The 24,590-nt window shown below is 43.6% G+C and overlaps 3 protein-coding genes across 3 annotated transcripts; 1 reads left to right on the forward strand and 2 right to left on the reverse strand.

Annotated features, from left to right (window-relative positions):
• Nucleotides 1-120: 120 nt before the first annotated feature.
• trap1 (TNF receptor-associated protein 1) lies at nucleotides 121-9,315 on the forward strand. The gene is made up of 18 exons (XM_088437337.1): nucleotides 121-301; nucleotides 713-883; nucleotides 967-1,049; nucleotides 1,255-1,395; nucleotides 2,142-2,213; nucleotides 2,428-2,588; nucleotides 3,091-3,200; nucleotides 3,262-3,335; nucleotides 4,044-4,199; nucleotides 4,267-4,387; nucleotides 4,465-4,534; nucleotides 5,204-5,351; nucleotides 5,420-5,605; nucleotides 5,938-6,076; nucleotides 6,166-6,251; nucleotides 6,314-6,459; nucleotides 6,648-6,720; nucleotides 7,843-9,315. Exons 1-18 carry the CDS (start codon nucleotides 181-183, stop codon nucleotides 7,942-7,944), a joined length of 2,160 nt encoding a protein of 719 aa, XP_088293463.1. The 5' UTR covers nucleotides 121-180; the 3' UTR covers nucleotides 7,945-9,315.
• Nucleotides 6,999-11,222, reverse strand: LOC148410999 (MAPK regulated corepressor interacting protein 2-like). Its single transcript, XM_088437338.1, has 5 exons — nucleotides 10,996-11,222; nucleotides 10,853-10,922; nucleotides 10,243-10,367; nucleotides 8,500-8,610; nucleotides 6,999-8,416 (listed from the first exon to the last, which is right to left on the reverse strand). Exons 1-5 carry the CDS (start codon nucleotides 11,048-11,050, stop codon nucleotides 8,346-8,348), a joined length of 432 nt encoding a protein of 143 aa, XP_088293464.1. The 5' UTR covers nucleotides 11,051-11,222; the 3' UTR covers nucleotides 6,999-8,345.
• Nucleotides 11,223-15,437: 4,215 nt separating this feature from the next.
• On the reverse strand, nucleotides 15,438-22,882 carry metrnla (meteorin like, glial cell differentiation regulator a). Its single transcript, XM_088438147.1, has 4 exons — nucleotides 22,440-22,882; nucleotides 18,927-19,294; nucleotides 16,140-16,199; nucleotides 15,438-16,062 (listed from the first exon to the last, which is right to left on the reverse strand). The coding sequence occupies exons 1-4, from the start codon at nucleotides 22,556-22,558 to the stop codon at nucleotides 15,743-15,745; spliced, it is 867 nt and encodes a 288-aa protein (XP_088294273.1). The 5' UTR covers nucleotides 22,559-22,882; the 3' UTR covers nucleotides 15,438-15,742.
• Between the last annotated feature and the right edge of the window lie 1,708 nt (nucleotides 22,883-24,590).

Genomic DNA, 24,590 nt, shown 5'->3' on the forward strand with positions numbered 1-24,590 from the left:
CATAACACGAATACACGGTGTACCGTAATGTTCTCTCGTTATTTTTGATCAGGCGGTGTGATGGACACCTCCTGAGTTAAGGGCCAAAGGGGTCCTTCCGCTACGAGCGTGGTACTGCGTGTTGCGTGACATCCGTGTGCCCTACTCTGTTGACAGCTACTGTGCACAGGCGTCTTCACCATGTACCGCTTCCATACTTTGACTCGGTTTGGTTTCACGTCTGTATCCGCCAGAACCACGCGGACGGTTCTGCCATGTGTACGCGGACTGAGCGGGTGTGTCGCGCGCGCTTTCAGACAAGGTAGGTTTCAGACAAGGTTTGTGCTAGCTTAGCATCGCCGTGCTAACATTTGTAGCATCGCATGCAGTTTCATAACCTTCACATATTTGTCGGGTTGTAAAGTTTTTAGTGTAATGGAACTCAATCGTTAGCCTTGACTCTTTTCGTTTATAAAGCTTTATTTGACTAATGGTCCCCAGTTTACGAATGTGCACGTAACGCCCCACTTGGTAGCACCTTTGCATTAAGATAGCGATCATATGGAGTTTGTTTTGTAAATAAATGGTGCATTTTTCTTTGTTTCTGAGCGTGAACTTCAACTGGGAATAACAATAAACTACTCGTAGCCTCCTTTTTTCAAGAGTTGCTTCGTCTCCAAAATTCACATTTATGATCTTCTCACGTTTTGGATCTCCACCTTCTTAATGCCAGACCTGAAGGTTCAACCCCAGCAGAATTGGAGGAGACGGCCTAACCTGTGGCGACCTCATCAGGCCTTTCCATGGCTCAACCAGCAGTCTAACTACAGCATGCAGGAAGCTGAGAAGGAGCCCGAGGAGGAGCCCTTGCACACCATCATCAGCGATTCAGAGAGTGTACAAGGTGCTGGACCATCTGTACACTTTACATATTTAGAAGTTACCTCATGGATAATTTTGTTATGTTCTTTCCCCTGATCCAACCAGGCAGCTTCTCCAAACATGAATTTCAGGCAGAGACCAAGAAGCTTCTGGACATAGTTGCCAGGTCTTTGTACTCGGAGAAGGAGGTAATATCGTAAAATATATATTGTGATGTATTTTACTCCACATCTGGAAACGCATCAAACTTTTTAAAATGTTTTGAAGCCTTATCAGACATACTTGTGATGTATTTTTGTATGTTTTTGTAAATAGAAACTCTCATACAACTACTACCTGCTACACTGGACTGGAAAATTGCATTATAAAAGTGTTCATTTGTCTCCCTTCTAGGTGTTCATCAGGGAGCTCATCTCCAACGGCAGCGATGCGCTGGAGAAACTGCGCCACAAACTGGTGACCGCTGGCGGCCAGACGGCTCCCATGGAGATCCACTTGCAGACGAATGCTGCTAAGGGCACCTTCACCATACAGGTGACAGTGCAATTTTGTCCCAGTTCTTTTTGCATTTGGCAAAATATTAGGCACACCTCCGGTATGGGAGGCGATGCACAATTTCTAAATTAATAAAGCTGTGTTTTTGCCCTTACTAAGCACTAGATGGTGTGAAGACTCAAATTTTTAGGGGTCATTCATAAGCTCAACACTTTGTAAATGTGTTTCTTTCGGTAATATAATTGTATTTAGTAGGGGTGTCCCGAAGAATTATTTTCCAGATGTTGTTCCTGCTCTTCTATCCGGCATGCAGTATTTTATTTGGAATATTGCGTTTTCTCATAAACACTTAGTATTGTTTCTGAATATTAATATTTTTATAGTATCGCTTGAGCAAGTCTTTTGTAACTTTTTTTTTGTAACAAAAAAATAAAAAAATAATTCCTGTTGATATCTTATCAGCACCATATTTGTATTGGGCTGTACCCTAGGGTGCAGTATTTGTGTCAGAAATGAAAAAGTATCGGTTATTAAAAGTGAAAATATTGTGTCGGGACACCTCTAGTATTTTGTAGTGTCCTTTGGAAGGTTATGAAAACAATTGAATGAATGACTGAGCCCCGAAATTATTTATGGACAGCTCAGTACCTGATGTTAATGTATTTATTTTTCAATTCAAAGGTCATTCATTCACGTCTCTTGTTTTGTTTTTTTGCCAGTACTGCCACCTACCGGATGAACGTCATACAGCATTAAATGATATGTTTCTTTGGCATTTTAAACAGGACACAGGAGTGGGGATGAATCAAGAGGAACTGGTTGCAAACCTGGGAACCATTGCACGCTCGGGTTCAAAGGTAGTGTCTTAATTTTTTTTCCCGACACATACTAACCTTTTTTATTGCGAGGCAACACATATGATAGTGAAAGAATTTGCGTATATTCTAGCTAGTTTATATCGTAAGGTGTACTTGAGATGTCCGTCACAGAGGAGGAAAACGTAGACGTTGAAGAACACAATTTTAGACTGATGGCGTATAACTTGATGATTACTCGGGATTTTCGCCGCAGGCCTTCTTGGACGCTCTGCAGAACCAAGCAGAGGCCAGCAGCACCATCATCGGCCAGTTCGGCGTCGGCTTCTACTCTGCCTTCATGGTGGCCGACCGGGTGGACGTCTACTCGCGGTCCGCCGAGCCGGACTCGCCCGGATTCAAGTGGTCCTCTGATGGGTGAGGAGTGCGCTGAACTCGCAAATATATTGGACCACACCTCTTACTGGTGAAATAGACCAATATGTTTGTACTGATATACAATACTGGTTATCAGTAGTCAAGAAAACAGATAAGCAATATTTGGCGCTGTATAAGACACGCACTCAAATTCCAACTCTTGATTTTTCGTTCAAATGTCTTTAAACGCAATTGAACAACTTTTCGGATTTGCGTCATGTTGATTGATTCATTTATTTGTTATAAGTTTTAGACAATCCATTCCCAGTCATTAAGCCTAGGGGTTAAACCCAATGCCGTGGGTCCACATTTCGCACATTATTTGTGGCCCAGTACAGCAAATGACCTTATCAAATTACTCGTATAATGCATACGAATTTACCCGCGCACTTTATAGTTAAATACTGCATATTCCCAACAACAAATGGGAGTTTGACCAATAAGATTCTGTGGCACGTCCATTCTCACTAATACAGCCTTTGTTTTGATGAGCGCACTTTAGCTCGGGGGTCTTTGAGATCGCAGAAGCCAGCGGCGTCCAGCAGGGAACAAAAATGGTGCTGCACCTCAAAGACGACTGCAAAGAGTTTGCCTCCGAGGACCGAGTGAAAGGTACGCCCTTGGTCCTGTTGGCCGTCTGGCAAAAACAATAAAGTCTTGTGTCTCCTTGCAGACGTCGTGACCAAGTACAGCAACTTTGTCAGTTTCCCCATTTTCCTCAACGGTCGCAGGCTCAACACTCTGCAGGTGGGTAGTTGGCTAGCGGCTTACAAAATCATCATCATCTTCATACTGTACAAATGGTGTCATTTTCAATCTGTAGTTTGGCCATGGCTGACTCTTCCCTCCCAGTTTTTTTCTTTTAGGATTTTGACTGTGAAAGACGTATTTTCACGGTTTTTAAGACTACAGAAATTCCATTCCACGTACTTTTTCATTTCTTTTTTTTCTATTTATTGATTTAACCTTGAATTGAGAATAAAAATGGCTGCTTCCAAAATGGATTCATTGGACTGAATAATTTAGTACTTAATTATCCACATCTGTTACTCTAGTACTTAAGTATGTCAAGTAATTGGCAACTTTAGGATTTAATTACGTATTTAAAGTAATCAATTGCTAACGGAACCATCTAGGGAAATGGATTAGTGCAGAATTACCCATCGTAATCAGATCTTAGTACTTTTCCATTGCCTAAAGTATTTGGGTACGATCGTACTTAAATCCTTAAAGTGATCAATTGTAGTTCTTAGTTACCTCGCGTAATCAGCAACTTTACTACCTAACTGGTTAAAGTAGTACTCAGTTACTTTACTTAGTACCAGCCAGATTTAGACCTTAATTTAGCTGTTAAAAATATGTGAAAATCCATAAAAATGCCCTGGGACGTATGTATGCACTCTTAAAAATGTAAAAAGAAGTTTTGAGAACAAAAAAGCATTTGCTTTTGCTCAGGCGTTGTGGATGATGGAGCCCAAAGAGATCAGCGACTGGCAGCACGAGGAGTTCTACCGCTACGTGGCGCAGGCGTACGACAAACCGCGCTACACGCTGCACTACCGCGCCGACGCCCCGCTCAACATCCGCAGCATCTTCTACGTCCCCGAAGCGGTGAGCCTGGCGGCCGGCCGGCGAGAGTAGAGCGCCGGCGGCTTGACCCGCGTCTTGGCGCCAACAGAAGCCGTCCATGTTCGACGTGAGCAGAGAGATGGGCTCCAGCGTGGCGCTTTACAGCAGGAAGGTGCTCATCCAGACCAAAGCCACCGACATCCTGCCCAAGTGGCTGCGCTTCCTCCGAGGTTCCGCCCCTTCGCCCCATCCGGTGTCCATTAAGAGTCCCGTCCTTGTTTGAGCTCAGCCGAGTGTCCGTGTGTAGGTGTGGTGGACAGCGAAGACATCCCGCTCAATCTGAGCCGAGAGTTGCTGCAGGAGAGCGCCCTCATCAGGTAGTCCCCCCCCCCCCCCCCCCCCCCCCCCCCCCCCACGCACCCTGTACCTTTCCTCGCCGCTTTGCGGTCGGGTTATCGCGGCTTCTCGTTTATGACCTTAACGTTTTCTCTTGTGGGTTTACCTCGCTATTTTACTTCATTGAAGTCAGAGCGGTCAAAAAAGTATCGATTTTGTGTGCTTGGGTTTACTAAAATTTTTTTTAATGAAGGAAACGTATTTTAAAAGAGGGGGAGCAAATGCCAAAAAGAATACATTGCGTCAAAATTGGAGCATATGTAGCATATCGAAATTCAAACAACAGGGCGTTATGAAATTTTTCTATGTAAACAATACATTTATAACTAATGCGGAGGTCAAATTTGAAGAATTGATTTTATTTTTTTGTCCCTCCCAAAAAAAATCTAAATTTGCCTTATATGTGGTGCGGAAAATACGCTACACTTCCACAGGACATGTTCACGGATGTAAATAGGATACCTAATATTTTCCCGTACAACCTCACTTCAGTGAATAGAAGCTTTCGTGCCAAGATAAAGATTTGTACAGGATCAGATTTTCATCAAATGTGTCTATATTATTTGGTAACTGAAAAATTCCTGCAGTTTCGCAAGCCTTATTTGTACTCCTTCGTGCACGGAACTTTTCTTGGTCTTCCATCCTTCCAGGAAGCTGCGTGACGTCCTACAGCAGAGGGTGATCCGCTTCCTGCTGGACCGGAGCAGGAAGGAGCCGGACAAGTACAACAAGTTCTTTGAGGACTACGGCCTCTTCATGCGCGAGGGCATCGTCACCGCCCACGAGCAGGACGTCAAGGTGATTCGGACTCTGCGGCTTTGCGCCGACGCCGGCCGGCGCTGACGGCTCCCGCCGCCTTTGCGCAGGAGGACATCGCCAAGCTGCTCCGCTACGAGTCGTCGGTGCTGCCGGCGGGCCAGCAGACCGATCTGACGGAGTACGCCTCCCGCATGAAAGCGGGCACGCGCAACATCTACTACCTGTGCGCCCCCAACAGACACCTCGCCGAACACTCCCCCTACTTTGAGGCCATGAAGCAGAAAGATATGGAGGTGGGATTTGGGTTGTCGAATTTGCCATCGTTCTCATCGTCCGACAACCAAGGATGTCTATCACCGATATTTGGAGCTGATAGGATTTTTTTCCGCGTTTGCGTGATGCTTTTATTTTTATTCTTTATCCATGCTAGACAATATACACATAATGGACACATACACATAATGAATTAATCACACTGCACAAACTGTTTAAGTGAAGTCTAATATCTTTAATACATTCTGTTAAATGATACTTAAATTTAATACTAAACAAACCACCATCATACATCATACCGCCTGGATTAAAAAATAGAAAATGTCAGCCGTATCCCTTCCTCGTCTTTCAGGTGCTATTCTGCTACGAGCAGTTTGACGAGCTGACCTTGCTCCACCTGAGGGAGTTTGACAAGAAGAAGCTCATCTCCGTGGAGACGGACATCGTGGTGGACCACTACAAGGAGGAGAAGTTTGAGGACAGCAAACCCGGTACGCCGCACCGAACCCTACCGCGCCGCACTTTGGATTTGCCTTCTGTGGGAATGTCTTTTTTTTTTTTTTCCTTCTTGCGGCGCCAGCGTCGGAGCGCCTGACTCGGGAGCAGGCCGACGACCTGACGGCGTGGATGAAGAACGCGCTGGGCCCCCGCGTCGCCAACGTCAAGGTAAAAAGCAAAAGCGGCACGCGGTTCTCGAACGCAAACCGATGCCCGACTCGTGCGCTCAGCTGACTCCCCGCCTGGACACGCATCCCGCCATGATCACCGTGCTGGAAATGGGCGCCGCGCGCCACTTCCTGCGCACGCAGCAGCTGGCTCGCAGCGCCGAGGAGCGGGCCCAGATACTACAGCCCACACTGGAGATCAACTCGGGGTGAGAGCAGAGACAGTTTTCACTAAAACAAAACGTAAGAAAAGTCGACCGATTTTGTGCTCGGGCTAAAGCCGACGCCCCCGTTTAACAACGTTCGTTTGGCGCCATCTGCTGGCAGAGGAGCTTATCTGAACATTTTGCTAGTTTCTAAAACAGTTTCTGCTTAACTCATGTTTTCAATGTTCTAGGCATGATCTGATCAAGAAGTTACACACTCTCAAGGACTCCAACAATGAACTGGCCTCATTGCTGCTTGAACAGGTAACACATCCTGCGTGATATGGAGCAACGAACACACACCCTCACTTAGGGCTAAGATGCGCTTAGGACATACGTAAGACTTTCATTAGTAGATTTTAGGTTATTAGATTTTTTTTTTTTTCTAAAGTTCAAATTTAATTTCCGATCCAAGAATCATTCATGAATAGAGTTGATCTCTAAATTTCTAAGAAAAGAAAAAAAAAATAATAGAGACCACAAAGGATCTGTGGTACAAAAGTGGAATAACTCAAAATTTGACAGAAATCTCAGGGAAAATAGTAAAGTTTTCACACACACACACACCATTATTTTTTATTTTTTTGTCAGAACGAGTCCTGGACATTTGATTAATCACCAATACAAAGGCCGAAACCACTATTACTTTTGATACACAAAATTTCCCCAAAAAAACACTGATGAATTGTTTGAAATACTTGCTTATTTCATGATCTCACTTTCAATTGCAATTTTTGGTCATTCTTCTCATTTATAATCCTAACCCTAAAAAATAGAGTTCAAAACTTGAACGCGAAGGAAAAAAAAAATCTTCTGGGCACGCGAACCAGAAATCGACCCGAACTCTCGTGCAAAATATCATCCAAAAGTCAAAACACATTTAACTCCTACAAGGCTGGAACACAATCCAATTATTCAAGTTCGACGTCGGTCAAAACGGAATAAACAATTTTGTATTATGCTGGAAATCTCAAGGAAAATTTGCTCCAAAAGTCAAACTCCTTGACTTTAACAACACTGTGCAGGACCTCAAATTTCATTTTGGTACAAATCTTGAACTGAGCCGCGACTTTTATATTCACTCGTACAGTGGTACCTCTACTCATGAAATTAATTCTTTCCGGAAGTAGTTTCATGACATGAATCACATTTGCGGTGAACCAGGAATCATTTACAAGTCCACGGGAGCAGTAATATTTCTTTTGCATGCAAGTTTACTTAAGTTTAGTTTGGGGTCATGCGAAGCGCTCCTTTTTTGTAAGAGGCGTTTGTGAGTCGAGCTAGCACTGCATGTACATTCAAGTTATGTACGCAGTCTTAACAAGGTTCTTTCTGAATCCAAAAATGGAATGCACCCCCCCCCCGACTACTTTTGATCTTTTTCAGATTTACGACAACGCCATGATCACGGCGGGCTTGAACGACGATCCGCGGCCCATGATCTCCCGCCTCAACGACCTTCTGACCAAAGCGCTGGACAAGCACTGAGAGGACAATCGCAAAGCTTGGATTACTACAGACTTTTGAGGCTCTGAAATGAGAAGTGGGGAAATTCGTTTTTTTTTTTTTCTTTAAACGCTGCTCAATGCTCCCCTTGCATTTTTGAACCTGAAGAAGGAAGACTAAATAAGAAAAGCCAGTCCATTTTTTTTTTTACTCAAAACGTAACATGACACATTGTTATATTACGCGTAAGAGACATCCTCCAGTGTCCATGTCTGAAGACGTCCAGTCAAAACGTCTGCGGTTCAAGTGGAAAGGAAGCGAGCGTCTGTCCCGTCTACAAGCGCTGCCATCTTGCCGTCTTTTTTTGTTGTTGTTGTTCCCTCCACCAACCCTGTCCCAAATGACTTTGGGGTTGCCGCTCTCCAAAGCCGTCTTGCGGACCGTCAGGAAAGTTTGTCAATGTTGGCAAGGAAGCGCTCCGCCCACCACTCGTCCAAATCTATAGGCACAAAGTCTGAGAAGAAGACAAAAAAAAAGTTTGGACCTACGCGGGTCTTGCGCGACGCAAACTAGACATGAGCAATCGATCATACTGACTGTCCGTGTGAGTGCCGGGAGCGTCGTCTGTGTAGCGGACCGCCGTCGGGCTTCCCGATTCCCCCGTCCCCGGGGCCTTCCCGCTCTTGTGCCGGATCGTCTCCTGCCACGCTGCGTTCAGGAACACGTCACAAATATCAATAATAATCTGAGTAAACCTGTAATGTTGCTAATTAGCGGTAGCAGTCGTCTTCATTTCTACCAAAAATCTACAATCAACTGTCATTTATTTAAACGGTTGATTTTTTTTTTATTTTTTTTTGGGGGGCCTTTACCGATAAACCGATATTTGGAGCCATTACTTTATTATCTAAAAAGGAAAAATATTGCAGTCAAAATTCAAATGAAAACCACTAACTTTGAAACTTCTTCAACCCACGTGCACTATTTTGTCCAATTCTCGGATCTTTGCGTCAAAAGCATTTCACAAAGGGGAAGCATAGAAGGAAGACGCTAGGGGTCTGAAATTTCACCCAGATGTTTACAACATATCAAAGTTCAACATGGCACCACCAATTAGTTAGCGTGCTAGCAGGAGTGTGCCGTCTTGGCTAAAATCTCAGAATTCAATGGAAGAAAATGACCCCAAAAATGGACACAATAGTGCGCAAGAGTTAAACAGGGTTTTAGAAGGTATCGAACTTTTCAAATTAAGAACAGATTGATTGGAACATGAAGCAGTTTCCTGCTTGTTATGACTCCTTTGCAAAATGTTCACTGTCAAAAGAATGTCCATTGTTACTAGAGGTGCGATACAAAACGGGTGTTGACTACAATATCTGCTGGAGTTGCTTAATAAATTACACCTGGACAATATATGCCAACATAAATCTTTTTTGTATTCAAAAATGCTTTGCCCTGGTTAGCATGGGAGACCGAAAGTGCCCAAATTAAATAAATAAAAGGGTCAATAAATAATGACGTAAAACGGTCATTCATTAAATATGAACTGAAATGTCGTTAGTAATCAAATTACCAATTATATTTAAATATATACAGAATGACCTATTTCATTATTTGTTATGGAGTTTCATAAAGTCCTCCGTCAGAATTGAATGGGCGGGTCCTACGACCTGATTGGTTACCCTGCTCTTCAACAAGACAAACCGACCAATGTGGAGTACTTCTTTGGTCACTCTTGGATCATTGTTGTGATTTTTTTTATTTCTCTACTATATTTAAAGTACTATATATAATATGTTGTGTATCTATATTTGTTTCTTTTACATATAATCGTTGGTAATTTAATGATACATTTCTTTCATTCTATCGTTAATAACGATTCATGATTTCATTCATAAAAAATTGAAAGCATCAATGACTATTTGTTTCAATTATTTAATGGAACATTAATTTATTTAATTTTGGCACTTTCGGCCCTCCATAGGTTTAGGTGAAAAACACCGCCGACCTAAACCAATGTTGATTTTTGGTAAATGAGTGTTTATGTTTTTGTTTTTTTAACCAACGGCCTGTGACTTTCACTAAAGCCTTTGGGGGAGGTGCAAGACGGGGGTGGGGGGCTCGTCATTCGTTTGGAGGAGAAAATAAAAAGACTGGCTGCCTTTTTTTTTCTCCTCTTTTTTTTTGGGGGGGGGGTGTAGCTATCGGAGTCGGAGCAGCTGTAAGGGTGTGACCCTGCAGCGCCCATCAAAAAAAAAAAAAAACCCGCGTGCATGTTGCTTCTGTTTCAAAGTCCGACTGGAAAGACGAGAAATGTGCGAAGCGCGTCGCCTGCCTCACCCTCGTACACAAAGTTGACGTTATCCTCGTGGGCCGCCGCCGACTCGCCCTCCAGCCGGGGGTCCGCGGGCTGATGGGACTTTTTGCCGTTGGGACGGTTAAAAACAATCCTGGATGCGGCGAGACTGAAGGAAACAAAAAAGAGGGAGTTCGTCTCATTTTGGTTGGGGGGGGGCAACAACAGCTGAATGGAGGAGCGTGTGTCACATTTGCCTTTGTGCAAGGTCACACACACAATAAAGCTTGTGCAGCACACTTGTACACACCTCTGGAAAAAAAAAAAATGAAACTACACCATTGCAAGTATTCTGATTATAACCGTTTGTCATTTTCTGCACCTTAATACTCCAAATGACTGAATTTGCATTTGAGACGTTTGCTGTAAAAAATAATCTTTCTGAATATAAAGCGATCATTTATTGAGCGAGTGGTTGCTTGTTTTTTTTGTGTGTGTTTTTTTTACAGAGCCGCGTGAGTGAATAAAGCTGCCAAAAGTTAGTCCTGAACGAACACTACTTGTTGGCTACACATTGAAAGCCGCAGAAACATATCAAATGCATTATAGTGTTGTGTTTGTTTCTTCCACGATGTACATGAATGCAACACTCACTCGGGCAAACTCCAGGTCGTCTGCTTATGTTTGAAGTCGTTTGTTTTGATTTCGAGCGGCTGCGTAGGCCCTAAAACAAACCAAATTATTGATTCATACATTTTTTTTTATCAATACTATAACTTTTTTTTTTTTATCCTTACCTGTGCGTCGCTGGGTCACCAATTTGCTTGGACCTCTGGTGATCGTGTACATCATGCAAAGAAAAAGTCACTTAGCTAGTTTCACGGACTTAAAAATTGCACCTCCGTGAAGCAAAGACTGAAAGAGCTGAAAAAAAACAAAATAAGAAGAATTACGCCACTTTAGAGTTCAAATGTGTCCAGCGGAGACGCACAATGTCACGCATGCCGCATTCGTAAGTGTTGAGGGGTACGAGCCATCAAACGCACCACTGGCCCACGTGCTTCTCACGCCCCCTCACGCTTCTTAAAGAGACAGTGTCCACGGATAAAGAATAGCGTTACGACAGCGCCATCGTAAAATAGTTTAAAAATAAAGAATAACACAACACAAGAAGACAAAAAAGTAAAACATTCCAATAAATTATTTAATGTACTCAAACTCATTTATTCACTAATATCTCAGTGACATAGAAACACACTTGACATAAAAACATTGCTGTAAAAGCTGGGAGTCAATTTGTTCACAGAGTACACTTTTTAAATGTTAAACTATGTAAAGTATGATGAAATTGGTGCGCGTGATAAATTTTCTGAAAATGAATTCCCATTTAGCACACATTCATACGCTCTACAGTAGATGGCAGCAAACCTCCATCAAATGTATTTCACTTCTTAAACTCTCGCGTGACTTGAGCATGCATTGGCCATTTTGGACCGTCCGCCGGCACCGTTAGTGGACGGGTGTCTTGGCTTCTATTCGTGAAATTCCTGGTTCGAATCCCGTTCATTGGCAGTATACTACAAGTCTTGCAATTTATTATTTTTTTGCATATCAAGGCCATGATAATAAGGGTTTGTTTTCCACAAAATGACCATCTATACTAAGGCTTTTTTTGTTTGTTTTTTTGCGAAAAACGCCATGCATATTAAGGGTTTAAGGGTTTTTTCACAAAAACTACCCTGTATAGTAAGGCTTTTTTTTTCCACAAAAAAATGACCTTTTTTCTGCAAAAAAGAACATGTAAAGTAAGGTTGTTTTTTTTTTGCAAAAAACAACCATGTATATTAAGGTTTTTTTCCACAATAAACGGACTGTATAGTTTTTTTTTTTTTTTTTTTTTTTGCAAAAAGGCCATGCATATTTTGTTTAAACTCTGAAAAAAAAAAAAACAAAAAAAAACTTTGTTCCCTTACGTACGGCCATAATGGTACAAAGCCCATATTGTCTTTGATACCTGATCGTCACACGCTGACCTGAAAAACAGGCCTTCACCAAAAAGGATCAAATGAGCACTCTCGTCAAAGCCCTCCATCTCCCCCTTTCAAATAAAAAGCTGAGGGAAGCGCCTCCGATGATGTCATGCGTTTTGTAATGCGTACAAAGTTCAAGCGCTTTCCAAGTCATGGAGATTTTCAACCCAGGACTCGCTCGCTCGATTGATTTTAGTCGGCGTCCCGTCAAAAGAGGGCCGCCGGCACAATGCCCGTCTTGTCGGGACGCTTCGGCCACACTTGAGAAAGTCACGCACGAAATGACCCCCCCCCCGTCCCCCCCGTCCGGTTCGGTTTCAGTCTCCGCTCGAAACCTTAACTCCAATCTTTTCTTGATTCTGCCTTACTTTGGAAACTGAAATTGAAAACAACCTTAAATGTAGCTTGAAATCCTACTTTTAAAGCTCAAAGCAGAAGAAACGGCAAATTAACCTTGGACCTAATGTGAAACCCTACTTTGATACCATGAGCCTGGTTTAAAAACCCTACTTTGGAGCCATAACCCAAATTTGAAACTCCAACCTTTTTGGAAAAGCTTAGGTTGAAACCTTGAATCTAGTCTTAAACCCCACTAGTTTGAAACCCTAAAGCTAGTTTGAAACCCCAACAGTAGTTTGAAACCTTACCTCGGAACCCTAAACCGAGTTTGAAAATCCAACCCCAGTTTGAAACACTAACCCAAACTTGAACCAAGTTAGAAAATCTAACCCTAGTGCCTACTCTAAAAGCCCAACTGATTTCAAAAGCCTAGATTGAAAACTTACACCAGTTGAAAACTACTATGTAACCCTACCCTAGTTTGAAAGCTTAAACTTAATTTAAAACCTTACTTTGCAGATGAATAAAACAAGTAGCCGTGATTAAAAGTGGACAGGAAAAGCCTACTGGAGCATCTAAATTTGAATGTGATTTGAATGCTCCTTTTTACCCCCATATGAACTCCATATTTCATCGTTCTTCATATTTCATTCGGACCAAAATTGGGCGTTTCAGCTAGGGGTGTGTAGACTTTTCATACGCGCTTTATGTTGATGTGCTATGATCACGCGCGTGTCCAACTCAGCGCGGGCTGCCGCTACCGCTAACTGGGAGCTGGGGCCGAGTGTTTATGTGCGCTTGGAGCCACGCGCTGACTGCGACCACACACACACACACACACACACACACACACACACACACACGGACGGAAAGGGGGGGGCACAGAGGCTCTATTGACTCCAGCTAATCAAGACAGCCAGGCTAGGGGGGAGCCGCACGCGTGTGTGTACGTGTAGCCAAGACATTCCTAAGATTCCGGCACTTCCCCAAGGGGCCCAAAATATTAGCCTCTCGTTGCTTTGCTCTGTGTGTGTGTGTGTGTGTGTGTGTGTTTGGGGCTCCGCCTGTTTTTTTTTCTCCTTTTTCGCAAACTTTTTCTTGATTGCGGGCACGAGACAAGCGTGAAGCTGCACAAGAACAAAGAAAGCCGCAAGGCGTGACCGCGCCCGCTAAGTCCAAAGCCCTCAGCAGATCCACACACACACGCACAACACACACACACACAACACGTTGACCCCATTAGCTGCACACACGCAAACTTAAAAGTAAATCCATAAATACAGATGTTGGAGGAAACTCGACAAACAAATGCAAGTGTGGGTTAGATTATTAAAATGAATGATTCGAAATATATTTGAATTTATATTCATCACGTCATATTCTTTAGATGCGAGCGGGTAAAGTTACTAGGTATCGATAGTGGTCCGATACCAGCCAGATTTCAAGGTATCGAGCGGACTGCCGATTTGCGGGGATCTGATACAACATTTTCACTTCCGATACAATAACTAGGTTTCAGCCCGGAATGCTGTCAGATACTGATATCAAACCGAAACGATATCAGCAAGAATGATTTTTTTTTTTTAGAATGGAATGTTAGAAGAGTTGATCAAGTGATACCATTAAAAAAAAAAAAGAAAGAAAATATACCTTATGCGTCCTTAACAATTGAAGGTATGGAGTGTTCTGTAAATGATACAACTTTTTCACTTTTAGAAAAATGCAAGCGGGTTGACCTGGGTCATCTGCGGCAGAAAGTGTCACGGTTCCCAGCGTGGGCCGGTTGCCATAGCAACACTGTTTGCCTTTCCCAGTGTCAGTATCCGGGGCGATCGCTGCCAGCGGGGAATCTAGACGCCAGCAGAGGGCGGGGCTTTTTGAACAACAAACCGGCGGATGCTCTGAGTCCGGCACACTAAACGGAATGGCGTTCACGTCTTTTGAGATTGTGTGGGGAAGCTACCCAAACTTAGCATGCTAGCTAAAATGAGCTACTGTGAGCATGATATCTGAAATGAGCTAGTGTGATGATCCTAGTCAATACGAGCTAGCGTGCGGTAGCTAGCCAAAATGAGTTACCACAAGGTTGCCGGCCAGAATAAACTAGCGTGTGGAAGCTAGACAAAAATGATCCAGCAAAAGCAAGCTAGCCAAAATGAGCTAGTCTGCGGATGCTAGCCAAACTGAGCTAAGTGTGAGATGATTGCCAAAATGAACTAAGGTAGGGAAGATATCCAAAGTGAGCTGGTGTGAGGAAGCTAGCTAACGATATATAGTATGGGGACGCTAATCAAAATGAGCTAGCGAGTAGATGCTAGCTAAAATGTGGTAGAATAAGGAACCCTGCCAAAATAAACTCGTATACAGACACTAGTCAAAATTAGCCAACGTGACACTGCTTGTCTTGAGCTAGTGAGCGGGTGCTAGCCAAAATGAGCTAGCATGACAACGCTTGCCTAAATTAGCTAGTGAGCCGATGCTAGCCAAAGTGAGCCAGCGTGAGATAGCTAGCCAAATGAGATAGTGTGAAAAGGTTTGTCAAAATGAGCTGGAACAAGGAAATTAGCTAAAACTAGCTAGATTTAAGGATGTTGGCCAAAACAAGCTAGTGTGCAGACACTAGCCAAACTGAGCCAGCGCGACAACGCTAGCCTAATTGAACTCGTGTGCGAGCGCGAGCCAAAAGGAGATTGCGTCAAAAAAGCTAGCCAAAGCTTGCATAATGTTGCTCGCCAAAATGAGCAACCGTGAAGTTGCTCGCCAAAATGAGCTAACGTGAGTGAGGGATGCTAGCCAAAATCAGCTAGCCTAAGAATGGCAGCCGCAAATTAGCCGTTGGCGCCAATCAATGCTGACGGACTCGAAACGGCTTAAAAAAAAGCACAATTTTATTCATCGGCCAGAAAGTTTTTGCTTTTTGTCTTTTTTTTTCACATTAAGGCATTTTGTAAACAAAATAAGAAATAAGTTTAGAGCTCATTCTATTTCTGTGATAAGAAATAACTTCTGTACATGGCGCTTTTTCCAAAGCGTGCCTTGCTGCCAAATATACACTCGTTGCTCGTTCATTCACATTTTGCACATCAAGAGTTGGATCTGCTACATTTCGGGGTGGGGGGAGGGGGGGGGTCCTTTGGGGACCACCTGTCAGTCTCCAATAAATTTCCGAGTCCACTCAGTCCGTGTCTAGGTGACAAGGATTAGTCCCGAGTCTCCGGGCTTCTTGGTACAGGCGCAGGAAGTGGCGATAGCGCGGCGCGCAGCCCATCCAGGCCTCGCCGAAGCGAAGCGTCCCCGTGAAAAGGAATTCGCCGTCGGCGGGTTGGACGCCGCATCCCAGCGGCGTCACCATGCGCCCGGACCAGCGCCGTCCCCTCGGACCGGCGGGGACGAACACCCGCGTCTTTTGTCTGTGCAGGCGGCTGACGTCCACGGTCAGGGACCGGCGATCCTCCTCCGGTTCTTCCCGCGCGCCCGTGATGACGCCGCGAGCGACTGAAAAACGGACACGCGGCTCCACGTGAGAAGTGGAGACGTTGGAGGGAAGCGCTCGCCGTAAAAGCCACACTCACCAAAGTCTTTTGTGCAGACTGCCAGAAGGATCTCGGCATCGCTGCATGGCTGACACGGTGCTAAAAAAAAAAAAAAAAAGAATTAGAACAAGGTTGGTCCCACAGTCACGTGATTATTAATTAAAAAAACAAAAAAAAAAAACAAAGAAATATTTTTGATATTTTGATAGTATGAAATGTTCAACAGCATTTGAACGCGCCACGTTGGCGGTTAGCGCCGACAATGGAGACTTGTGCCGTATTATACAATAAGAGTAATTGCGGTTTCTTAGCGTTGTTAATCGGCGATTTCAAATGATCTTTTTTGACGGCGGTGTTGTGTGATGGCAATAAAAATAAAGCCGGCGGCGAGCTGTAAAAGCAAACTTCAAAATAAAAGCGTGCTTTCCGTGTATTATTTGGCTTTGCTGATCAGCATCATTTTCTGGTTGCCTATGTTTTTCTTCTCTTTCTTTATTTTAAAGGCATATCATTAAGAAATGTTTGTTTGTTTTTTTTCCACATTGAGATATGGACGAATCAGTGTGTTTGTGAAAAATAGCTAATGCAGCAAATGTATTAAACACTCCTTGGGCATAACTTACACAGTGATGAACCAGAATAGCTTCAAAAGAAGGGGGGGGGGGGGGGGGTCCTTGTAAGCCAGGGGCAGTCGAGTACAATAATTGGCCTATTTGCTAAGTTAGGAGGAGGGAATCCAATAAAATGCTCCCACTTAAAAAGTTGGCCCCTGGCCTGTCACCAGCAGTCTTATTTGATTTTTTAAGAGCGAGAGAAAGCCCAAATTGGCCACACTCAAACATCCATGAAGTAACCCTGACCCTCAATTGAAAGTAAATGAGCTATGTGAAAAAACAAACAAACAAAAAAAAACAACCATTTTGCCACTTGCCGTCTGCTGAAAATGACGTCACACGTGCTAAAGTTTTGGGAAACGACCAATCATTCTTTTATTTATTCTTAGTTTTAGTTTATTTAGCTCAGAAGTTAGCACGCAGCCTTTCTGTATTTGACATGACTTCTTTGCGGGTTATCAACTTCTTCTGTGATGTCATTACGTGGGTGCCCCCCAGTGTCCAAAATGAGACACCGCAGCGGCTTTATATCTTGTTTAATTTTCTTTGCGCTCTGAAAAGAAGTTACTCACGCTCATGTTTTGATCGGAGCTTTTCTTGCACTAGAATCAATTATTATTCCTTTATTTTTAGTTCATCTTTATTAGGTTCCACTTAGAAAGAAAGAAAAAAAAAGATATATATGGAAATTCTTCATTATATACATATATAAACTCCAAATTTGTGGCATTTAAGTGCCTGGAGTGGAGTAGTAAATGGTGTTTTCGAGCGGGACCCTCTGCTGTTTTTCATTTATTTTCTTGAAAAGGCGGAGGACCGTGAAACGCCAGCGCTGGAACGCGAGCCGGTCAAAGTCGAGTCAGCACCTCGCCCGGGTCGCATCCGATGGAGACCGCTTCAGAACAGCGCAACATCTGGACCCGCGAGCGCCGCCGTCGCTAATAGCGCCCAGCCAAGTGGGAACCGCTTCAAAAAAAAAAAAAAAATCCGCGAAGGATGACGGGGCGGCTATAACCAGGACGGGAAAAGGTTTCCATCCGAGGAGTGACGGGGGAACATCTGCCTGCGAGAAGGTTCCGCCCGAGAGGAAGTCTTTGAGAAGCGCGCCAGCGACGGCCACATCACAGCGTTTCCAGCCACGCGCCATGTGGAGACGGGAGGCCGGACGCGGCGCCAAAACATATGTGGGGACTTGGAGGAAGGGCAGGGGGAAGTCAGGGGGGCGGGGCATGAAGGTTCAGCAGGTACACGCCACGGAAACACAAGCGCCATTGTCAGACAGGAACACATTGCGCTTTACACTCAGCATAGGCCGATTAGTTGAGATTTTACAATGGTCTAGAGCAGGGCTGTCAAACTCATTTTTATCCTGGGCCACATTGTAGTTAGAGTTTCTGCCAGAGGGCCGGAATACATCTAAAAATAGTCTATAAAAGCATCCAACTGTTCAAAAGACAGATTTGGAACAGAAACTTTTTTTTGCAAATTTAGCTGGAAACTTGAAATCAAATCAACATTTGTCGGGCCACATCAAATGATGTGGCGGGCCGGTTCTGGCCCCCGGGCCTTGAGTTTGACACCTGGGGGCCAGACTGGGCCCGCCAAATCATTTTACATGGCCCACAAAAATGCTGATTTGACTTCAAGTTGTCTTGTTGTTGTTGTTCGGGGGAAAAACAACCATTTTTCTTTTCCCAATCTGTCTTTTGAACAGTTTTTATTGACCTACAATTTCAAAACTAGGTCCATTTATTTGACTTCAAAGTCAATCTGGCCCCTCTCAGAAACTCCAACCACAGAAAAATGAGTTTGACAGCCTAGGTCTAGAGCAGGGGTGTCTAAACTGAAAATATAAACCAAAGGACCTTGTTTTTTTTCCCACTTTAACTCATTTCAATTGCAGTGTAAGTGTAGAATCACAGACATCGGCGGCTGACGAATGACGGACCAGAAAAAAAAGTCAAATGTCGCCCTCTAGTGGTAGCGGAAGGTCGGGCAGCAATACACAGCCGGACTGACGGACCGATGACTACAATTTCGTCTGGCTTGAGATAGCGACGGACCGACGATGATGGAAAGCGGGCGGGCGGGGCTCCGAAGTATGGCGGACCCGGAAAAAAAAAGGAAGTTGCCCACTTCTGCGCATTGTAGCGAGGGAACGCAGTAAACACGCGACGGACAGACAACAAGGTAGCAAGAAGATCTCACGTACCGGCGAGCGCGTCGGCGACGATCTCGTACTGGAAGGCGGTGATGCGGCGGCCGATGTCGGCGCGCGGGACGGCCTCCACGAAGAGCGCCCCCTCGCCGATGCCGAAGCAGCGCACCTTGGCCCGCGCCTGCTCCTCCTCGCGCAGCAGCAAGCGCAGACGGCCGTTCAGGTCCAGGTAGATGTTGGCGCCGCTGGAGTCGGCGGCCGGCTTGACGCAGACGGAGAGGCGGGCGGCGGCGGCGGCGGCCGTGTTGGGCCGGAGGTTGACGATGACGGCGCCCGTGGGGTACAGCCACTCCAGCCGGCCCTGCGAGCAGCGCAGGTACACCTGCTCCACGTCGCGCGTGTGACCCTCGTGAGTCAGCCCGCTGGAGGACAACATGGACGCGCCCGCGTTAGAAAATCATCCAATTCGCCCAGGGATATTTCTTTGAATCCATTCGTCATTTGGAAACCTTAGCTAAATTCATTTTGAGCATTAAGGATTCTGAAATTTCGTAGAAAAACAAAAAATCGGTAAATTTCAAACGGTAAGCTGCAAATTTTTCTCATGATTTATAGCATGAGCATTAAGGATTTTGGAGGAGACATTTGGTAGAAAAAAAACAAACAAAACAAAAAAAAAGGTCCATTTCAGACTACGAGCTGAAACTTTTTTCTCATGGTTTGAGCCCCTGTGGCTTATAACATAAGCAGTAAGAATTATTGAAATTAGCCCTAGTTTTTCTGAATAGTCTCACTGACTGCAAATGGCAGAAGTTTAGGAAAGTACCTGCCCAATTTCAGTCCCCGAGTAAAGAAAGAAAGAAAGAAAAAAAAAACGGCGGCCGTCATTCACTCGACCATTCTGCGGCAGAGAAAAAAAACGGAGGCAGGAAGCCACCAGCGGGCGAGCGCCGCGCCAAGCGTGCGGTCCCACTCCGTCGGGAGAAACGCCCCGTTTCCTGAAAACGAGATTTCCCCCGCCTCCCTTCTTTCCTTTCTCATTCGAAGCACAACATACTGTACATCTGAAAAGCAAAAAAACAAAAAAACAAAAAAAACAAACCACAACTCAGCTCGGTGTGCCTCTGATTCGCTCGCCGCCATTGGACGCCAAAAATGTGTCCCTTACACAGCCGTACATCCATTTGAACATCTTTAACATGAAATCACGAGTTAAATTGACATCATGCACGATTAAGCCATAAATTAGCATGTATTTTTTGAAAACAATGCATTTTCTTTCCTCCATATAAATGGGTATAGTAGAAAATATTCAGTAAAAATGGCCGTCAATGGCAGTGAATGAGTTAAATGTTCTTGGCAGATTTAGTCATGGCAGGATTCAATATTCACTCCAAGTTATGCATTTTCATTCCTCAATAAATACTAGCAGGTAGTCGCTAATAAATTGTGTCTAGAGCGTCAATGGCAGTGAATGGGTTAAAAAAAAACGAATAGAATTGCAGGTGAAGCCGGTAAATGTAATTCATAGGATTCGTTTGGCATTTTAAAATGTGACGTTTTGAAATCTAATTGATCAAGTAATTACATTTTAAAAACAGTGTACATCTGAAAATCAATGGGGGGGGGGGGGGGCTTCAAGTCGACATGTCTGTAATGAACTCGGGCCTCGTCCCATTTCCATCAGTTCTGCATGCAATTAAAGGGGCTTAGTCGACAGGCGGCTAATGAACACCAGATTATTGGTGCGCGGCTCAGAGCGGGGGCGGGCGGGCGGGAGGGACGGCAGTATTCAGCCGAGCCTTGAAAGCGCGAAACGCATTTCAGCAGATGTTTGACGGAACGGGGCGTGCGACCAACGTTCTCGTTTCATGCTGACTTTTTTTTTTTTTTTTTCTTAACTAGCGTGTCTGCACATTCACACTTCCAGTGAGTCCCCAGTCAGAAGTGGAGAAGCTCATTCGAACCCAAACTTGATCCGCTTTTATTACGCGGGACAACCCGTCCAAACCACAAATACAAAATAACAACACGAGCCAGAAGCTGCTGCAGGCCACAACTCACGCCCAGAGGCTCACGCGCACGCTAACCGGCCAACCGGACTCCAGCTAGTGATGTCACTCGCTAGGCCGCGCCTCTTACACACACATCCACAACGCCAATACGAGACAATGCTATAGACTACGGCGGTTTTCGATCTTTTTCGGAAGATAGATCGAGCGACATCGTCGGTTTTATTTCCGGCTCATCGGTTGGAAAATTATGTCGCTAATGACAGTGCGCATCTATCCTAAACTTAAAAAGAAATACAGGCATTAAACATTTTGCAAAGGGGGGGGTCACTATAAGTTGCTTCATCTTCTAGTTGATTTGCTCTTAATTTGAAAAGACGTACCGCTCTTGTAACAGCATGAACAAGCATTAGAGTCGCCGATGTCTGCTGAAACCTCAATCGAAATCTCACACGCACCCTGAAATGCCTATTCACTGGGGGTACTTCCCACATTTGAAGAGAGTTGTTCCAATGTATCTCATTCAATGCCAAGGACGTATTTTCACGTTTTTTTAAGACATTCGATCCCAGATACTTAAGTATTAAATCGATACTTAAGTATTAAATCGATACTTAAGTATCTGGAAATTAATGTCCTTGATGTACCTAACTATTGTATCTGGGAGTTAATGTCCGAACTCTTTAAAAAAAACGGGAAAATACGTATTCCGCATCATAACTATAAAGCAAAATAGCAGCACTAACTCCTCATGGGCTCAAAACACAAAACGGGCAGATTAATAATAAAGAATATTAAGTAGCAAAGTAAGGGTTGGGTGAGTACTAATAGCAAGTACTCCAGATCAGTACTTGCTCTGGCAGTTGATACTAGTATCAGTTGCTCCCTTGAAAAAAAAAAAAAAATAATAATATATAATAATAATAATAAAAAAGCCATTCATTTAATGAAATGTTAAGGAAAAGTGAGGTATTGGAATATCTGTTTTTTGTTGTTGTTGGTAATTGTGTGTCATGTATTAGAGGTATCAGTACTTGGTATCGGTGACTATTCAAAAGTTGAGTAATTGAGCCGGTTTCAGTGTGGAAAAACGTGGAATCGAATGTCCTTCATTTGTATTGGTCTTTCCACTAAAAATGGAACATTTTCCTCCAAGATTTTGACAGTAAAGAAATATACTGCTTTATATGCATGTCAATTGTTACTGTCAGTTATTAGTATAAATGTATGTATTTATGTGTTATGGGAGTGTAGCATGAACAAATATTGGGGTTGAAATGAAACCAAAAAAAGTGCTCGAATGACGTTTGATGATGTCGCTTTCTTGTACGAAACAATTGTATGATGTGGGGCTGAGTCATTTCACATATTTATATGCACGATTTGATTGAATGTGTTCTTTGATGATTTGTGCTGAATTTGAGTTGTTTACAACCGTTTATAATAAAAAGTGATGGCAGTGTTCCAACCGGTTGCAGCTCATTTGACGTGTTTTTTTTTTTTTTTTTTGCAAAGTCGATGGATGCAATGTGTATGTTCGTCTTGTTTTGCTCACCTGCCCTTCCAGCTGCACTGGTCGCTCGAGTACTGGCAAAGAGAAGTCCGACATCGGCCGAGAAGGACGACGAGGAGGAGAGAAAGCCAGGAGGAGGCGAGCGGCGGCCGGCTCGGCATGTTTGTCTTCCTTCGGCCTCAAACTGGCTTCCGAGTCCGTCGCCACATTTCCTTCCCGCCGTCCGCTCGGCCCGGCTCACCCTCGGATCGTTTCGAAGTGGCTTCGGCGTCCGACGGTCAAACTTTCTCCGCGGGTTCCTTTCTCCGCCGGCGAGGAGTTTCGGCGTTGGCGACACTTCGTGAAATGAGCTTGGAGCTCCGAGTTTAGACGGGGACCGTGAACGCTCCTCCTACGTCACGCCCCGTTCGCGCGCCACTCTTGCAAACGAGTAAAGACGCGTTCAGGTAGTTACACTTCTGCTCGGATATTTTAGCATCACCATAAGTGTCTCCGAGTTTTGTTTCGTAACGCCTCCTGTAAAGAGAAAACATTTTGCGCCCCGCCTACTCGCCGAACTGACTATAATGGCATCTTTATCTAGAAAAATCGTAAAAGCCCTTTTAATATAAAAAGCAATACATTTTATTTATACAAGTTATCAAAAAAAATTGAAAGTGCATCAAAGTGCGTGAAAAAAAAGTCAACGCATACTTAACATGAAAAATATTTTGATGAATTGTTGATGAGAATATATATAAATATAAACAAACAAACGGATATGGAACATTAACACAGGAGCGCCGATATCTTAAACAGTTTAACCTGACGAAAAAGTTATCAAACATTGTGCTGACTGTTTTTTGAAACCACATTAATAATTGTGATTTATAAAAAAAAAAAGTTGACAGCAATTTAAAAAAGTAAAAACGACCAACATTTCCCAATTCTTCACCTGAAAAAAAATCACAATCCATTTCCGATGGGAGAATTTCACATTCACATCATTTGGCTCATTCTTTCCGCCTCAGGCATCATTCCCAACATTCCGCATCGGCCTAAGTCATTCCGCTTCATACGACGCCTCTACATTCGGCGCCATCGCCTTCACACGCAATTTCTTTCGGAATTGCATTCCAAAACGACTTTAATGGCTCCTTTTTAAATCAGAAGTTGATTTTTTTGGTATTACCCAAGACAAGCCTTTCACCATAACAAAAGAAAATTATATGTATATTTTTACAAAGACGCCATCTGGTAGTCTTGCTTTTTTCCACTCTAGGACGATGACATCTCTTGTCAAACATCAGGCCTTACAAACGCTAATAAGTCTGACTCGCGAGTAACACGTAAACATGGCGTATGTACGTAGGTGTCATGATGAGATAACTTGTTCTTCAGGATGCTGACATTTCTGCACACGTTGCACAACTTTAAGAAAAAAAAAAAACATATTGCGACATTACACACGCAGCTAAACCTGAATAAAATGTTTGATGCCCCGTATAATGACAACAAGGTCAGGTTATACGGGGACACCGAAATCCTAATTTGCTATTGTACTTGCCGTATCGTAGTGAAGCGTTTTTCAGGTGGAAACGGCAATTGAAAAAATAGTAAGATAGTTGAAAGTTCAGTATTGTAGAAGCTGACCAATCGTAGAAAAGCTAGCAAACAAAACGCTAACGTGAGGCTGAATCGAAAGGTGCGGAATCTGATGGAATATTTTTCATGATGCGGAATGAGTTTTGACCGGCGCGGGATTATGAAAATTAGTCAAACTTGGAATGGTTTGAAGAGGAAAACAATAAACGCGGAAATGAGTTGAAAAAGGCAAACGTTTAGAATTCGGGGCTTTTAAATTTGGGTGAAGTTTCAACTCAAGAAACGTTGAGCAAAAAGGAAAAAAATGTAGACTTGCATTCTAATGTGCACATTTTTTGGCTCCGCGCAAATTTTTGCAATGCTAAAAATAATTTGAAAACAGTTTGAAGTTGGAACAATTTCAATTGGTCAAACAAACTGGAAAATAAATCCGTTTCATGAAATATTAAGGAAAATTTTGATATTGGAATAGGTTGAGTCTTTCTTTAAAATTTGTCATTGTTTTTTGTCTATCAAACGCCAGTGGTATCAGTGACTTGGTATCGGCGACTATTCAAGAGTTGATTGCTCGTACTGGTATCTATGTGGAAAAAAAGTGTTATCGAACAG

This window comes from Hippichthys cyanospilos, chromosome 16, assembly GCF_059441005.1.
Source record: "Hippichthys cyanospilos isolate Australia breed blue-spotted pipefish chromosome 16, RoL_Hcya_1.0, whole genome shotgun sequence".
Taxonomy (NCBI): domain Eukaryota; kingdom Metazoa; phylum Chordata; class Actinopteri; order Syngnathiformes; family Syngnathidae; genus Hippichthys; species Hippichthys cyanospilos.

Coding starts and splice junctions, on each gene's coding strand:
- trap1 (XM_088437337.1), top strand. CDS start 181: ATGTACCGCTTCCATACTTTGACTCGGTTTGGTTTCACGTCTGTATCC. Junction 1,396..2,141: donor AGGGCACCTTCACCATACAG/GTGACAGTGCAA, acceptor CATTTTAAACAG/GACACAGGAGTGGGGATGAA. Junction 4,388..4,464: donor GTGGCTGCGCTTCCTCCGAG/GTTCCGCCCCTT, acceptor GTCCGTGTGTAG/GTGTGGTGGACAGCGAAGAC.
- LOC148410999 (XM_088437338.1), bottom strand. CDS start 11,050: ATGATGTACACGATCACCAGAGGTCCAAGCAAATTGGTGACCCAGCGA. Junction 8,611..10,242: donor CGTCAACTTTGTGTACGAGG/GTGAGGCAGGCG, acceptor TCCTGAACGCAG/CGTGGCAGGAGACGATCCGG. Junction 8,417..8,499: donor TCCCGGCACTCACACGGACA/GTCAGTATGATC, acceptor TCTTCTTCTCAG/ACTTTGTGCCTATAGATTTG.
- metrnla (XM_088438147.1), bottom strand. CDS start 22,558: ATGCCGAGCCGGCCGCCGCTCGCCTCCTCCTGGCTTTCTCTCCTCCTC. Junction 16,200..18,926: donor CGTCGCCGACGCGCTCGCCG/GTACGTGAGATC, acceptor TTTTTTTTTTAG/CACCGTGTCAGCCATGCAGC. Junction 16,063..16,139: donor AGTCTGCACAAAAGACTTTG/GTGAGTGTGGCT, acceptor TCCGTTTTTCAG/TCGCTCGCGGCGTCATCACG.